At 34.4% G+C, this 18,982-nt stretch overlaps 1 protein-coding gene across 3 annotated transcripts in view; it reads right to left on the minus strand.

The window, feature by feature from the left end:
* Positions 1-18,982, minus strand: part of DNAlig3 (DNA ligase 3) — a 224,371-nt gene that overhangs the window by 75,155 nt on the left and 130,234 nt on the right. For all 3 annotated transcript variants that reach the window (XM_085813879.1, XM_035358921.2, XM_035358920.2), the window contains 5 exons: positions 9,244-9,367; positions 8,853-8,992; positions 6,172-6,246; positions 3,903-4,049; positions 163-312 (listed from right to left, as the gene is read on the minus strand). In XM_085813879.1, coding sequence (XP_085670005.1) covers positions 163-312; positions 3,903-4,049; positions 6,172-6,246; positions 8,853-8,992; positions 9,244-9,367 — 636 coding nt within the window. The remainder of the gene's footprint in view (positions 1-162; positions 313-3,902; positions 4,050-6,171; positions 6,247-8,852; positions 8,993-9,243; positions 9,368-18,982) is intronic.

The following is an 18,982-nucleotide window of genomic DNA, read 5'->3' on the forward strand; positions in this document are numbered from 1 at the left end:
TTTTCAGGCATAAAACAAAAGACTGTTTAAATTGTTTCAGTTTAAAAACTTGAAAAGTTCAAATAAGCTTATAATAGCTTTTAAATATAAGATCAGAAGCAACACCTTTTATATTATTATAAGCATTAAACCTTTAAGAGAAAAACAATTATGCGTAATTACCTGACTTGAAGAACTACTGCTTTTATCACATATATAAGTCGTTCCATTTTTTGTACCATCATTATCATCATCATCATCATCACTCTTATTCTTCTTCATCGTCACCAAACCAATCAAATCAGTTGTTTCTTTAGATGCAGCATATATTTCCTAAAAAGAAAAATTTTATGTTTCAAGAGTTAAAAGAAGGGTACTTTCTGACTATATGTGCTTCTTCTACCTAAAAGTCACAATTTCATTGCTGATTTTAAGAGAGCATTAATAAACTCACTGACAATTACCTTTTTGCTAAGGTGTGCCACATTAAAAATGGTGGCATACTAAGAATTCCATATAAGAGCAATAAAATGAAAAAAGAAAAAAAATATTCGAGAAATCCACCTCTTTCTCTTAGTCTCCTCAAAGTGATCTGATTTTGCATTAAAAGAAAAACAAAATCAGAAAATTGCATAAACTCGGCATCTATCAACTTTGTCATTGCATACTGAAAAAAGCAAACATGTGCTATGTGCATACCAGGGTTCCCATGCTATACTTTTTGCCAACATTACAGACCATCACATAACTAATTTAGTGATATATTGCTTTCACTCATGAATATTTTTATTACTTTTTGGTGCAGGTGTGGATAGTTAGAAAATAAAAAAAAAGAGGGGGATTTAAAAAAGTAAAAGATTTTAGCAGCAGATGCTTCTAAAAATCAAATGCTATGCAAATATTTATTAGATTTTTAAATTAATTAAAATTAAATGAAATTAATTAAATTTTTAAATTAATTAAAATGAAATGAAAAAGAAATTAATTAAAATCATTTTAAGATTACAGAATTTTATAATGCTACACATTCCTTCATATTAAAAGTGTGTATAATTCTCAAAGTCATGAATGCCAAACAAATACACAACAAAAAAAAAGGAAATTATATTTTCAAATAAATAATGTAGTTAATTTCTTTAATATTTATCTTAGAACTGTTTTATTCTTCCATTTTTTTATAATTCCTTCAGATTTTCACAACACTATCAAGAAGCTTTGGATATGTAAATTTCATTACTTGCTTTCATAGTATTTGATTTAATAACTTAGGATATAAGACAAATATGTGTGTATATGATTATGGCAAAGCCTTGAGGGTTATCTGCCTAAAGGGAAGGATGACTTTATGGACATATACCTATACATAAAGGGCAATGTGTCGAAATTTGAAGGTCATCACAGATTTCTGAGGACATGTGCCCACTGAGCATATACATAGAAAACATGACACTTTTATGAAAGGAAAAGGTTTACTGGTTCTAAGAGACTAAACTTCCAAACCTTTAAAAATAAATAGTGTTAAAACCAGAAACAGTTAAAAAAAAAGAAAGATAGAAAAAACTATGGTGGAACTATTCATTATACTTACTCTCCTTGTTCTTAGAAAAGTTAATTATTTCACCGTCAAACCCATAAATGACAGCTGCCAAAATGCAAGAACTCCTTAGCAAAATTGGACTTGTAGTGGTTGAACTCTCGGGGAAACTGAAGATGAATATGGTAGTTTTAAACTCTATATCTTATGGTCTATACTCTGTATGAAATGATCCTGTTTTGAATTTTGAAATCAAATCTTTCACAAAACTAGGTATTTAAAACAGTGATCCAAACTGCTTCTCAACTGTTGGCTGAGTGTTATTCCAGGTCCCCCAGCTTCCTGATTTGAAACTTAAGTCACAAGTCCTTTCCAGCTTCCTGATTTGAAACTTAAGTCACAAGTCCTTTCCAGCTTCCTGATTTGAAACTTAAGTCACAAGTCCTTTCCCTTTCCCTGCCATTCAAACTGCAGCAGAAATTTTCATTACTGAAGTTTTATATCAGGATATCATCTTAAAATTCAGGAAGTATCAACATGCTTCCTGAATTTTACAGACACAAATGTGTCTCCTCCTTCTGTTATTTCCACAAAAAAATTCTGTGTCAGGCAAAAACAGCAGGCTCTAACTGAGAATTGTTTTAGACAGCAGGAAAAGGCTTTTGAGCTGAATGTCATTATATCCATTCCATATCAAAGAATAATTAATATTCAAATAAGAGATACTTGATTAATATATAACATTATTGTGAAACCAAAGCTATATATAATTTTCTTGGCATATAGCTTTATTGTGGAGATATTAAAACTGAAGATTTCACGGTGTTATTTTCACTCAGTAAAATATTTTGCCCATGTTGTAGAACACCATGTACTGTACAGCTTGAATATTTTATAATATAAAATAAATTGAAAAGAATAATGAAATTGCTAATAAAGGGGGAATATTTACCAATTAATTTTGCATCACTGAGACAAGATTTCTGCACAATTTTCAATCCAATATAAAGAGATGGAATTTAAATCACAAAATTTTCTGCTTTTATGATTGTCAGAAAAATTAATTCTTTTTCTTTCATAAAAATATACAAGATGCTGTAATCCAATATGGGTCAGGAAAAGAGGAATATGTGACCCTTGGATAACAAACACTCCCTAGGGATTATATACCCTTGATTAAAATTAAAATGAATTTGGATATATTATCACTCCTTAGCACTTAGTGACACTGACAGATATGAATGACATATCACAGCACAAATGCACCTATACATATTTTTATGAAACCTGCTCATGTGACTAATGTCAGGACTCAGGATAAGCTCTTTGATATGAATTTTAGTTTTTATCTTGCTCTTTTAGTGCAGTATAAAATACTGAAAAATCATCTAAAGATTGCATTAACTTAGATATAGCAAAAACTGCAAATCCATGATTTTTACTTGGGGCCAGCAATACATAAATAAGATGCCAGAGCTGCCAACTTTGATATGAAAACTGAGGAAATTCTCACATGAAAAACTGGGAGTTTCAAGGAGGCTTTTGTGCTGCACAATGGTACCATTTCAAAAGAAATGTTAAAATTTGCTTCATAATGCATGATTCAGGTTATTCATCTATTTATAATTATGATGTAAAATATATTAATATTTAACTAAATATTCTAAGTCTCATATATTTATAATCTTTTGCTAACTTTATATTTTTTTTTAAACTTTTATATTGAAAAAATGCTGAGTAGGGAAGAAAAGCTTTAAATTATCAAAGTACTTTTAAACATGATGAAACTAAAATGAATAGGTAATATAAACACTACTGTGCAAACAAACATAGTAACACTGGCATAAGACAAATTAAATACAAATGTTAACTGATTGAACATTAGTTGATTAATCATATAAATTTCAGCAAATGTCTGCAGTGGTTTAAAACAATTAAGTCAAATAAAATTTAATAAGAAAAATTATGCTGAAAATCACTAAGGTTTGTGGGGTAAAACTTGTACAACTTAAATTTCATTAAATCAGTAAATTTCATTTGTTGCTCAAAAACACTTTCCTTAGCAAAGCTAAAAATTAAAAACTGGGAGATCTGATGATTTAGCAGAAAATTGGGAGAGTTGGCAGCCATGGCATTCCATCAAAAATACTAGAATAAACTTTCGCAACGCTAAGGAAGAAAATAAAAATTCATTCATAAATCATACTTTAACAGAAAATTTTTTTATTTTGATTTAATATTAATTCTTAGGCAGATCATAATTTAAAACAGACTATTTTAATTTATTTTAGAAATTTTCTTATTTTTTTAAAGTTTGAGATCAAAAATGCAAAATTTATTCGTAAGCCAGTGAGGATACCTTTCATATGAAAGAAATATCAAAACATACCTCCAGTTCTTGTAGACTAGTTGCAGTTTCCCATGTTTTATCATTCCTTATGCGGGTAACTCGAGGGAAGCGGATAGAAATTCCATTAGCAGTATGAACTTCTGCTTTGGAAAATTCATCACCAGTTATTTCCCAAACTGGAGACTTCTAAAAATACCATAATAAGGAAATCAGAATATTGAATAGTACTTAACAAATTTTTATAGGATTTTACAAAGAGAAGCAATGCATAAAAGAACCAGAATACTGAAAATAGCACTTTATAAACTTTTATAAAACTAAGGGGCTAACTTTAACTAAGAGAATCTTTTTTTACAGACAAAAAATGAAACATAATGCAATAAGAAAAATAATTACCAAAAATATATATACAACTTTAATGCTCAAAGTTTCATTAATTTGGGGCCATAAAGGTAAAGCATGCAATTTCAGCAATAAATTCACTTCAGATCAACAGATAATATTAATTTTGCATCAAATTCAGCATTGCTTTGATGATGCATTAAATGAGTTAACTGAACATTCTTCTCTACTCTATAGATCTATTGATAAAGTGTTAAAATGAAAGAAATGCTGTGAAAACATGATTAAAATGAATATTGAGATTCTGAGCTTTCAGCAACGATCTGGTCACTTAATTTAGTTAACATTATTAGTAAATATTACTCTTAAATATGCAAATTAACTATAATTGGTTTACTACTTACTTGAACTTCTAGGAAAGAACAAAAAAACCACAATATAGGAGTTTTGTTTTAAAATTCAAAATAATTTGGATTTAATTTTTTCTCGCATAATTATATAAAAATGACATATTTTTGGTTCCAATGCATATTTTACAAAATTTTCATTAAATATCATGATTATTATTATTTTTTTTTAATTCTGAAAATTAAATACAATAAAACCTCTGTTAACCAGATCTCTATGGATAGAGGACTACTAATCAAGCCAACAATCAATTTAAAGAAATAATTTGGAAATATAGTAACATTGATATAGGTGCATCAAAATCTTTAGGCCTTTCTTATCAGCAGTACATTATTTAACAGTCTTCCATTTGTGCATTAGAATAAAAAATATGGTTTATATATTTTAAAAATGAAAGCAATGTTGACTGACATTAATTTGTAGACATGCTTCAAAGCATAAAAGGATGATATTTTGGAATGGATAAATATAGGAAACACAGAACCAAATTCTCAAGTTTTTAGCAATAGGAAAAATACTTGCAGTATAGATCTGGAGAAAAATAAAAATGTCAGTGATGCTGAAAATGATATTGAAATTAAAAAGTGGCAGCTAGCCATGCTGAAGTCTTGACTTACAAGTATTTTTATTATCGCAAAGTGCATGAGGGCTCTTTGCCTAAAGGGAAGAATGCCTTTATTGAAAAAATTTTAAAGAAAACTGGCTTATATATGCTTTACACACATAGAAACCATAAAACGTTACATGCAGCCAACCCATTTACCAGAAGTTAAAGCCCAGAAATTACCAATATTCAACTGTTTTCACTTGACCACTAACAGGCACTCAAGCCTCAAGCAAAGCATCAAGAGTGCTTTAAATATTATTTAAAGCAATGCCCTGATAGTTCTCTTTTGGATTTTGCATTGATAAAAAAAAATTCCTGATTGTGTAGTAGCTAATAAAGTCACCACAAAAAAGTTTAATATATGTTTTAAAAACTTACTTCATAAAAATACATAGAAGAAATTTGGCAAAGTTTCAAAATTTACGTTAACATTGATAAAGTTTATTTATTCCAGCTTTTTCATGAATATTTTTGCCATAAAAGAGAATCTGATATGAAATATTTGTAAATTATATGAAAAAAATATATCTAGTAATAAAAGAGTTTGTTAAAATATTAATAGTTGTACTGGCACATTGATTTTTAGAATTTCAAATAAACAATTTCAGAAAATATTGTCAAAAGAAAAATGGGTGTGATTTAATGTTTAATTTTTATCAATTGAGTTTGTAATCATGTGAGATTACTAGTCCCAATATCTCAAATAATAGAGGTTCTACCGTATTTTCCTTTTTAAGATATTATTATTTAAGTCAATTAACATAAGAAATCTAACTTTCTAAAAACTTTCAATTAAGCTAAAAGTCAAAAAATAAAATAATGCTACAGTTCAATATAAATTGAGAATTCCTCAGCAAAAACATTACATGTTCACTACATTGTGTTATTCATATCAACTGCATATTGCAAAACCGAATACAAATTGTAAGCACGAAATGTAAAATGCAATACCTTGGGATTAGCTGATACAAAATCTGGAATGAGGGAGCTGCTGACATTCAGCCACGAAGGAACTTTTGATGGATCCTGAAGAAAGGGTTTTTAAAATATTTAGTTAAATATTATATGAATACATTCAAATCATGTTTTTAATAAAATATATCATAAATGATAATTAATAATATCACATAACATCTACTGAAGCCTTTCAACTTTATTTTTGATTGAAGCATTATTTGGCATAAATGTTCTTGTCTTGCCTCACTAAATGTGCAGTTCTGCCCCAATTTTGAGGAAGAACATCCCATCGGCAGTCTGAACATGTCCCACCATTCTTTCCCTACCAACAATTTCTGAAGAGATTCACCATGTATTTAGAGTACCCCCTTGCTGCACCGGCACTATAGGCTTACAAAACATCCATGCTTCTTTGGTATTCAAACCTAGGCCCATCGGTACGGCAATCAGCCTCACTAACTAATATACCGTATAGAATTCCCAAACAAATTACAACTTTATAAAATGGAGCACATGGAGTTCAAAGATATTTTTAACAAATCAGAATATAAGAATTGTCATATATACCATGCATATCACTGATTTAGCCATACATTACTGATTTCCATGTTTCTATCTGCTTCCAGCATTTTTTTTTTCACTTACTCAATCACCTTCTACACTATGAAATGTATATAAAATTTAGTGCAGTTTGTTTCCATTTTTCCCTCTTTAAACAGTCAATCTAAAACTAGCTTTGTGAAGTACCTGTATTTAGCATAATTACTGAATTTTAGCACTATGTGCCCTGATTTAGCACTGAATTTTAGCACTATAATTTTAGCACTATGATATGATGGATAGAAGGAATACTTTTGAAGGTAAGTTTTTGTATCTTATTACTACCTGAAACTGTTTTTGTTCATACACCTGCAGGTTGGTCATACACCTGCAATTTACTGTCTATAACTATTGTGGGTATAATACAAATTACAACTTGGGCTCAGGCCAGGGTCTGTCAAAATAAATGTCAGTTATTGTTCATGGAAGTTGATTAATACAGTCCTAACACAGCATGCTTTCAGGATCACCCAATGATCACTTTTTCTGTGTGTGCAAGAGAAAAGCAGAGTCATGAGAAATTTGGAGCCCTTTAAAACATGGGCTCAAGCTTGGATATTGTGGCCTAAGTAGTAATCAGGCCACGTTGTTCGAATTTTTATTTAATAAGCTAAAAAAATATGCATACTTCTTGTGATTTGTAATAAAAGAAAACTCAAGTCAGAAAACAATTAAAGAAACTTGATAATTTTGACTAAGCTTAAATTATTTACATGGACAAAGTCATAGCAGTAAGAGTAATATGTATAGGGTAAAAAATTGGAGAATAAAATCATTTACTAAATGTACTCCATGCTTATACCACTTTTTGAATTTTACAGTAAGTAAGAAATAAAACTAAATGTAGCAAGGTACAACTCCTTAGTGTGTGTGTGTGTGTGTTACAGCAATTGCATAATGTTTAATGTGTATTGTATATTATTATTACCATCATGAACAAATAGGTACATGTTTCGGAAAATTTTTCTTCCAAGCTTTCACCAAAGAAAATTTCAAATTCAAATTATAAAATGCTTAATGAATCAATGAGATTGATTAAATATCAGCTTATAGTATTTTATATGCTTTAATTGCCATAAAAATTTTATATGCTTTAATTGCCATAATGTGAAAAGCTCTATAGGACACAGGTCCACACAAGCTCTATAGGATTCAGGTCTGATGATGGTGAATGTGCAATGGTTTCACCATCCAGATAACTCTGCACCACTCAAGCTCTACGCGGGCAGGCATTTTTGTCCGTAAATATCACATTGGTACCCACTATGGTGATAAAAAAAAAAAAAAAACACAGGAGAATGTCAAATTTTGTTGCAATATCAAACAGCTGGGACAACACCATGAAGTATCACACAGACACTAGTGCAGTCTTTCATTGTTATCCCAGCCCATACAAGTAAGTCTCCTTCTCTGTAACGGTCTTTTTTGAAGACTGTTTGGGGCTCAATAATGTGTTCCTGGCTCTCCTCATATCATTGACCTTTGGGAATCATTCTTGATGATAAATCAAGACTCACCTGTAAAAAGTACATGGCCTCACTGCTTTGGTGTCTAACTGTGATGTTTACGGGCCCAATTCAGGCATACAGTTTACCTTTGTGCAGTCGATGCAACACAGTTTGGTGGGATATGGGCCATCAATCAGCAGCAAAGAAATGCAGTGCTAGTTATATTAGTGATCCATGCCATTTTGCACATAGCGATAGGAAGCAATCATCAACCATTATGATAATTCTCTGACGTAATATCAGGCATAATTCAGTAATATCAGAATGATAACATTAACAGTAGTCCCATTAAGCAGGGACTACAGTAAGAATAAATTTTAAGGCATGATCACAAAACAAGAATTACTAATTAAACAGCAGTTGGGGGGATGACTGCTGAACAAGTTGTGTAAGCAACTGCTTTAAAATATAGTTGTAATGGTGTTATCTTTATTACTGATAACTTGCAAACATTTTAAACTTATCATATACATAATTAAGTTATCATTCATATAGTTTTTACTTAATTCTTAAATAAAAATTCAAGTTCAAAATATTCAAGAATTTATTTTCAGAAAGATATAATACTTTGCTTATTTTTATCATATCCAGTTCTGTTTGCAACCTCTCAAGTGTTTCATCATCAAAACCTCGAGCTTTTGTTACTGTACACCACTTGCCAGTCAATTTATTGAGACATCCCATCAAAAATATAGACATGAGACCACCTGGAATATCGAGAAGTGTTAAAAAAGCAAAAAGAAGAAGCAAACAATTACATAATTAAATCCAACAACAAATTGGTACCTCATCAGCATTTAGTAATCATAGCAAGATATTTTCTCTTATATTATTGCTGCTTTAAGTAAATAACATAAAAGTATATTATTATATTTAACTGCATCTCAAAATAGTTTAACAAAGCAGTCTTTTAAAAATGTGTTATTAATATGCAAATTATAATATAATTTTATATTACCATTCTGTCCAGTGCCATAGTATGCTCCCAGAACAACCAAATCAGCACTATCAATCATGCCAGCTTCTTCTGAATAATCCTTTTTAATTTTTAACCAGTGTCTTTTCCCAGGTTCATAAACACCCTAAAAAAAGAACAAAAGCACTTTTTGAGCACTGCATAGCACAAGAGAGTTATACACCTAAGAGGAAGGATGCTTCTGCCAGGGGACTTTCCAAAAGGAACTGTCTTGTATACACATTACACATGGGAAACATCCTGAAAAGAAAAAAAAGAAAAATGCAAACAACCCATAGAACCATTGGGTCAAATGACCTGTATTCAGTGATCTTAACCACATGGCCAATAATAGGCCAACAGCAGATGAGTTCTCTGTTGTATGACAGTGCTCATATTTAGTTTCATAATTTTTTTTAATTATTATTTGAGATGGTTTAAATTTACCAGGCTATGGTGTGTTACTTTAGAATAAGCACTTCAAGGCTATTTCTGCCTCTCTACCAAACTATGATTAATAACTACTGTGCAGTCAGAGCAAACAACTGCTGTGAAAACAAAATATGATATGAACATCAAATTACTTCCTTTTACAGCCCATTAAATTATACACATTTTTTGATGCACTTAATTTATTTCCTCGAATGTTTCTAACTTAATTAACTGATTCTTCAGGGCATGGTCAAACTGACATCAAAAGCTGCAAATTTTGAAATTAAATATCCTGCTCAACTTTTGTCCTAAGGAAGTCAAACTTTTTTATAAGTTTATTTTTTTATAACGAGTACAAAACTTTCCCAAATACAGAGACCAGGAAACCGTATTAAAAATTTAATTTTCATTATTTGTTGAAAATCCATTTTTTAAACTTGAAATTAACAAAATATGAAAATTTTCATCATTTAAACACTTCTCTAAATGGAAGTATATGTCTATGCCCAGCGACTGCAAAAATTAAGACTGGGTAAAGACTTTTATGCCAGGTAAGAGGTGTGTGAGTAGGTGGGTGAGTGCATGTGCAGTTATATACATTTGATTCTGCTGATAGCAATAAAAAAGGGAGGTGCACCACTACAGCATTCCCATATACAAAATTTCAATGTTCTATGGCGAATCATTTCTTAGTTATGCGAGACACATACATACGTACTTATGTAAAAACATCATGAAAAAAAAATCCACTTTGGATAAAATGGTCCTTATTTTGTCTGTATGTACAGACATATGCAAACAAAATTGTCCAAATGGATTAGGAAATGGTCAAAATGGATATTTCAGTTGAACTATGATTAACGAAATTGTTTTGCAATTGCAGTACTTCTTTTACTTTATACAAGAAAAGTATTGTAATCACAAAAAAACGAGGTATACTCCACACTTCACAAAAGGAAGTAAAAAGTCTTCTAATTTACTACAATCCTTTAATTTCTTCTGTGTGTTGATGATGACACATTACAGTCATAAATGACAGGAGGCTTGTTATGATCTTGAAGTACCTATTTTAAAGTAACAGACTATAACACTTCTTTTTCCTACCTCCCAACAACCAACTCATACAACCATTGGGTCAAAAGTGAGTTTCCAGTGAATAAGCATGAATTAGGGTCCCTACAGCAGATTTTTATTATTTTTACAATGATGTCTGTGTGCATGTGCATGATGATTATTTTGTCTATGATAACTCTTATGTCAAACTTCCAAAAATTTCTACTTTTCATGTTAAAGGTTTCTACAATCATATAAAGAGTTGGCTAAATTTTGAAAAACTGGACAACCAGAAGTGGTACTTTAATAAAGAAATTTTAGAAATTTAGCACAGACTTTTCAAATTTGAAGTGTTAAGTTGTTTTATATTTATATTACACTACTATGCACTGCTTTATATTTATACTAGCAGCTACGCGGTCAGCCTTCGTCTGGCTTTTAAATGTACCGGAAAAAATGCCTGATTGGATCACCAAGCGTTGAATTTAAAAACTGCAGAGAATTTTACTCCGCAAAACACAACTTCATTAAAAAAAATAAATAAATAAATAAATAAAAATAAAAATAAAAATAAAAAAATATATTACACATAACAAAATTACAATGAAATAAGAAATATCTCTTAATACAAATATTAATTATCCCAATAAATAAATTAACCAACTTCCATTGCCTTCTATCAACAAACGTCCTGTATCCAAGAGAAATATTAAATTTAAAAACCGCACAGAATTATCGCCCTCATTTTTCCAAGTGGCAACGGTGCTGATTTTCAACAGTCAGCATTCCAGTATACAATTCAATGAAAAACTGTTGCTAAATCCACACTTCTAAAAGAATGAAACTATTTAAAATGATGCAATAAAATCGAAAAGATAAAATTTTAAAAAAATCTGATTCAAATTTTGAAAAAATCGCTTCGAGGTGCACTGGCTCTTGTCCAGATGCACCTATATACCAAATTTCATAGCCCTGGTCTATTAACTTACAAGCAGCATGAACGAAAGACATACACACTCTTCCTTTTATAAAACTTTGTAGAGATTACGCTTATGTGACTTGACAAGTATTTCTACTACACAAAATAACTAATATACTGCCTCACACTAATGACTAAATCGATGATAACCAATGGCCTTGACAGTTACCAATGTCTTTTCCTTTAATTTTATTTCAATAACCTATTTCAGTGTATTGCACCACTGCACACTGAAGACTCATGATTTCACAATACCGACCATGCAAATATAGGCTACCACAGATTGAAATCTTTACCAGAAGCCTATGTCCTTAACTGGTCTAATACTAAGTTAATGTTCTTAGCAGATATTCTTAAAATGCTCTTAGCAAAGTTTTATTATTATTATTATAATAGAGCATTGCACTATATTTACTGTTCTTTCATAAGCCACTGCCAAGTGTTTCCATTCTGTGAAGCATATCTTTGATTTACCTTCCACTTTTTTCTTCTTCATCAGCTCAACAGCCCAGGGTGGGTCCTAGCCTTCTCCAGAAGTCTTCTCCACAGGTTCCCATGGGCTTTGCCAGAGAGATTTTCTTACAATACCAATCTTCATGCATTCTGGCCAAATAACCAGCCCATTAAAAACTCTTTGGTTTTACCTCCCACTCAGTGACACAAAAAAGGCAATTTTCAGAATGCTACCTCTTGGCAAGATGTAATTTTTTTTATATATATATTTATATATTTCCATTCAAAAGGAGGGACGTTAGCCCAAAAGGGTTATTAGTCTTGAAATGACCTTTTGCATTCAATCACTTAAATGTGACGTATCACTTTTCAAATTGTTCCCACCAAATATTATCGCCCTATATCATATTTAAAGAAACTAAATTATGAAGAATTTATACGAATGTATGTATGTTTCTCGCACTGTGAAAAAGCAATGATACTTACAGTCATCAAATATTGAATAACATAGTCCTCCACCCAAATATAGGCATCTGGAAAACAGAATTTGGAATTTTGAATTTCTAATATTGTCTATTTCATATTCTGAAAAACTTTTTGTTTAAAAAAACTCAACACTTTCAAAGTGAGCAACGTCAATGCTGAAGGGAATAAAACATTTTATTTCCAAAGTGCACACTATACTGAGATGCTCTGCAACAAACAACACGCAAACATCATCAAAGTTACTTTACAGATACCACATCTCCTTAGGTGTTTTTTTCTTAATGCGGCGATAGTTGCCACATGTGTATCAAAGCACCAACTGTAGTAGCTTGTTTACCTTGCATCAGCAATAGCATCATTGCAAATGATGGGAAGAATGAACATCAAACTAGTAATGTTTCATCCTAGATTTTCAGCTATTTTCACATGGAAGTACAGATAACCATGTATCACGCAAATTAGTGTCTGATGCTGAATTTATGAAATTCGCTAACTTTTTTTTAAGCAAAAAAAAATCACCATGCACATGAAGAGAACAATGGTTTCATTCTCCCCATGCATACAGTGATCTGTTTTTAATTAAAAAATTATCAGATCATTATATAAATTTGGCATTGTGCCCAACCTTGCCACTGCACACACGAAAAAATATTGTTGCGTGCGTACGGATTCGTTATGAAATGAATGCACAAGTCCGATGAAAAATGAATAAAAATTTATTATTATTACAACAAAAAATGCTTAAATTTTCTCAAATTATCATGCAGTATTACAATATCTCACAGTAGTTATCTTTTAACTACTCAAATGTACAATAGAACGTAATTCAAAACAGCTAAAGAATGCTAATCCGCGAATTCGCTATAATCAACAACAGCAGTTTTCTAAACAAAACAAACTAAGCAACTACTACAAACTGAGATGTTTTCCTCCTTTTATAAGATTTTAATAAATTCGTAACACTGCCCCCTTCCCAAGGACTGCACGTCCCGGGCAGTACAATCCCTGGACAGTAAGCTAAATTTACAACTGTGGCATAAATGCATTAATAAGCATTACATTACAATAATAAACAACATGAACAATAAATGCAATACATAAAACAAATCAAATGCTATCAAATACAAATCAAATACTAAATGCAAATCAAATACTAAATACAAATCAAATCAAAGACACATTTAAAAACAAAATGGACCATGGTCTTATACTATTTACAATTATTTACATTATGTACTATGGCCATAGTAATGAGCTAACCTGTCGTAATGAACGACTTTAGGTTTAGAGTTCGAAGACTTACGAATCCGAACCACGACGTCATTCTGCCTGTTTAGGACTGTGTACGGCCCATCCCAAGGTGACTGTAATTTCGGACAAAGTCCTTTCCGTCGAGTCGGATTCCACAACCACACCTTGTCTCCTTCGTGGAATTGATGTTCAGTAGCTCTTGTGTCATATCGGGTCTTCATCTTCTCCGTCGCCAAGTTGACTCGCTCTCGTGCAAAATTGTGCATCACTTCAAACCGGGCCTGGAGATCTTGAATATATTCCTCAGACGATGAAGGAGCATCCGGAGGGCGGCCAAACAATAGATCACAAGGCAGACGAAGGTCACGACCGAAGAGCATCTGTGATGGAGAATAGCCGGTAGTCTCGTGGACAGCACTGCGGTAAGCCAGTAAAAAGAGTGGTAATTTCTTGTCCCAGTCCTGTTGGTTTCTGGAAACCACTAATGAGAGGTTATTAATGATGGTTCGATTGAACCTCTCTACCATGCCGTCCGACTGGGGATGCAATGGCGTCGTTTGAGTTTTGTCAATGCCAAGTAGTTTGCATAGTTCTTTGATTACTGCCGAGGCAAAATTCCTTCCCTGATCTGAATGTAACTGAAGAGGCACTCCGAACCTGGAAATCCAGTGCTGTATCATTACCTCAGCTACTGTGACTGCCTCTTGATCAGGAATAGGATAAGCTTCAGGCCACTTGGTGAAGTAATCAATGACAACGAGTATGTATTTGTTGCCATCAGCAGTTCGTGGCAGAGGTCCCAGGATGTCAAAGGCGATACGTTCAAAAGGTGCACCTACGTTGTAACGTTGCAGTCTGCCTCGGCTGCGTTTCCTCGGTCCTTTCCGACCTGCACAGGCATCGCAAGATCGGCACCACTTTTGCACGTCATTCTTTGCATTATTCCAGTAAAAGCGCTCACGAACTCTCTGTAAGGTCTTCATAATTCCAAAGTGATTTCCTGTAGGGCTGTTATGTAGTTCTTTGAGGACATCAGGAACCCGGGATCTTGGAAGTATCAGTTGCCATCGGAACGTCTTCCCATCATCCGACTCGAATTTCCGGTATAAGACGCCGTTTCGAATGTGAAGTGAATCCCAGAGTGCCCAGTATTGTTTTGTTGTAGGACTACAGATAGAAATGTCCTGCCATGTAGGTTTTCTGTTTGATGACTCTATTAAATCAAGTATGGGTTTAATGTCGCGGTCTTCCAGCTGGTCTTTCCTGACTTCATCATCACTCCACGGGTCTCGATCAGCCGATGTTGATGTTGTAATTTATCTTGCGACCGAAGTCAGCAGCTCGTATTTCGCTTCCACCCTGGAACAATATCGGCAGCTTTCTTGGTAAGGTCTTCTAGACAGGGCGTCGGCGTTTCCGTGTGATGATCCCTTACGATGACGGATAGTGATGTCATATTCTTGGAGTCTCTGTATCCACCTGGCTATTTGACCCTCAGGATTTTTGAAATTTAAAAGCCAGGCCAATGAGGCATGGTCCGTGCGGAGGAGGAATTTTCTCCCGTATAGATAATGATGGAAATGTTCTACAGCTTTGACTATGGCGAGCAACTCTTTCCTTGTGACACAGTAATTCCTCTCCGGTTTAGACAGGCACTTGCTCCAGTAAGCTACTACACGTTCTTGGCCGTCTATTTCTTGGGACAAAACAGCACCGACACTTTCATTGCTCGCGTCGGTGTCGAGAATAAATGGTCTGTCGAGCTGAGGGTACGTCAGGATTGGAGCAGATGTTAAAGCTTCCTTTAAGTTGTTAAATGCATCCTCGCATTCCTTTGTCCACAAGAATCTTTGCTTGCTCTCTGTCAGCTTGTGAAGTGGTCTTGCGATGGAAGAAAAGTTCTTCACGAATCTCCTATAGTAGGTGCAAAGCCCTAGGAAGCTTCTCAGCTGATGGACATTTTCGGGACGCGTCCAGGATTTAACCGCTGATACCTTTTCAGGATCCATGCGCACACCTTCTGCAGAGATGACATGTCCCAGGTAAGTCACTTCCTTTCGAAACAATTTGCATTTAGCGGGAGTCAGCTTCAGATTGGCCTCTTTCAGTTTCTGAAGCACCTTTCTAAGATTTTCTAGATGCTCTTCAAAACTCTTTCCGACAATGATGATATCGTCCAGGTATATCAGACAGGCTTCGTAGGAAAGGCCTTTCAAAACAGTCTCCATAAGACGTTCAAATGTTGCTGGCGCATTACACAGTCCAAACGGCATCACTTTGAACTGCCAAAGTCCTTGTCCCGTAGTAAATGCCGTCTTTTCTCGGTCATCAGGATGGATTTCTACCTGCCAATACCCACTCTTTAAATCAAGTGTTGAGAACCACTTGCTTCCAGAAAGAGTGTCTAGAATGTCATCAATTCTAGGAAGAGGGTAACTGTCTTTCTTCGTAACCTCATTCAACCGGCGATAGTCAACGCAAAATCTTGTTGAGCCGTCTTTCTTTCTGACGAGAACGATGGGAGATGCCCATGGACTCGCTGAAGGCTCGATGACATCGCCTTCTTCCATATCTTTTAACAGTGTTCGCACCTCTTCCTGTTTAGCAAACGGTAGACGTCTTGGATGTTGCTTGATCAGGGGATGATCGCCAGTATCTATTCTATGTTGTGTCAAACTAGTTCGACCCACGTCAGAAGACGAGCGGGAGAAAACAACTTGAAGATCTTTAATGACGCGATCGGCAGCATTTTTCTCTTTATCGTTTAATTGTGCATTCTGCAATAACTCCGATGTAATGCTCTCTGAGGACACGGATTCTGAGATGTTACTCTTTCTTTCAACGCTGGTTACTGGAGTACATGTTGCAACCACTTCACCTTTCTTAATAACTCTCGACTTTTCAGTTACATTGGCGACTCTCACCGGGATAACCGTTCTGGATAGGTCGACGAGTGTTGAGGCTACTAGTACTACTCCTTTTGGGATATTACAGTTATTGGGATATTCTATGATGCCATAGCGGAAATTTCTATTTTCGGCTATGGATCCAGGAAGTTAAATTTCTGTTCTTGCCGGTATTGTGATATAGTCTTGTGCTATGATTTTATGGACAGATTTAACTTCTTCATCAATAACGAGAAATAACGCTATGTCCTCAGATGTAGAATCCAATTCGTTATTTTTAAAATCTAAGGAAAAATTGTATTTCCTTAGAAAGTCCAATCCGAGTATGCAAGAATCAGTGATCTCTGCTACATATGCCGTGTGATGGTAAGCGGCACTTCCAAACGTGATGTTAACATTTACTTTTCCGTCGATGTCGATCTTCTCACCGGACACAGTCTGGAGGGTAACGCAGGGCGGCGTCCAGATAAGTTTGTTTCCTAGTTGTTGAGCCAAATCTTTTCGGATGATGGTGACGTTGGCTCCTGTATCGATAGTCATATTGCACGGAACTCCATTAATATGTCCTATTATGAAAAGTCCATTACTGCCGCCTCTCACTGCAGAAATCTGAAGCGCTTTAAACGGGGGCTTTTCATTATCTGGCAACCTCCGCCCCGCGAGATGGCCACTAATTAGTTTCCCTGCTGCTTGTTAGAAGCGGTCTTAACATCAGTACCCTGGGGTGTTTTGCAGTTTCGTCGTATGTGTCCTTCAGCACCGCAGTTCCAGCAATTAACGGTCGGTTTCTTCTCACCAATATTCCGTCTCAAGGCGTTCAGTTGTCTAGTTAAATCGTCAAGTCGAGCAGTGACTTGATCCCCTGGCTCCTGGACTTGAGCAGCTCTGACTGGGTGGCGGTCTCGACGAGTGGCTTGCTGGGCTGCCTTAAATTTCATGGCGTACACTAGAGCACTTTTTAAATCTTTTGCATCCGCCATTCGTAGAGCTTTCTGTATTTCAGTATGTCGGATGCCGTCGATAAAGTATTGCAAGGACAGGATTTCCCTTGTTTCTGTCGGGCATTCCGAAAAGGCGAGATGGGACAGCCTTTCAACATCCGCGGCGAGCTCCTGAAGTGTTTCGGTAGGCTTCTGTTGACGAGATTTTAATTGGAGCCTGCTGTAGTCTTTTAAACACTTCTCCCCAAAGCGCAACTCCAAGGCGCCGGACAGAGCTTCGAAATCTAACCTTTTGTTTTCGGGAAGAGTCTGAAGGATATCCGCTGCGTTGGCTCTTAGAGAAGCAGCGAGATGACAGGCCTTAGCTTGGGAATCCCATCCATTCGCATCCGCCACGATAGAAAATTGTGTCTTATACACCTGCCAGGAGGTCTTCCCATCATATGTCGATAGCTTCAGAGGTGGACGAGCAGGTATTGGTAAGAATTTAAAATCATCACTCCTGCTCCCTGCCGACGCTACGAATTTCTTTAAAGTATCCATTTCTTTGGCAACTGCAGAAACTCTCTCATCAATTTGTTGTTCGATTTGGTGTTGGACGGCACAAACTCTTCCTTCAGTTCGTTCCTCCACAGCAGAAAGTCTGCCTTCTATACGTTCTTTTACAGAAGAAACTCTTTCTTCTATTTCTTCTTTCACCGAAGAAACTCTTTCTTCAATATGATCTTTTATGGAAGAAACTTTTTCTTCAATATGTCCAACTTTATTTTCAACTGCGTCAATTCTGCCTTCCATAGCTTCAAATTTATTTTCTATTATGCAAGTAATTTCTCTTTTCATTTCTTCTTGACCAGCTTGAACAGCTTTCATTTCGTCCTTAACGGATTCCTGGCCCAATTTCATTTCTTCCTTAACGGATTCCTGGCCCAATTTCATTTCTTCCTTAACGGATTCCTGGCCCAATTTCATTTCCTCTTTAATTTCTTCTTTAAATGAGGCAAAGGCTGATATTAACTGCCTTAATTGCTCTTCCATCTGCATTCAAATCCCACTTCTGACACCAAAAATTGTTGTGTGCGTACGGGTTCGTTATGAAATGAATGCACAAGTCCGATGAAAAATGAATAAAAATTTATTATTATTACAACAAAAAATGCTTAAATTTTCTCAAATTATCATGCAGTATTACAATATCTCACAGTAGTTATCTTTTAACTACTCAAATGTACAATAGAACATAA

Source organism: Stegodyphus dumicola, chromosome 1 (genome assembly GCF_044657685.1).
Source record: "Stegodyphus dumicola isolate Sdum_Otavi_A_Nest chromosome 1, ASM4465768v1".
NCBI lineage: Eukaryota > Metazoa > Arthropoda > Arachnida > Araneae > Eresidae > Stegodyphus > Stegodyphus dumicola.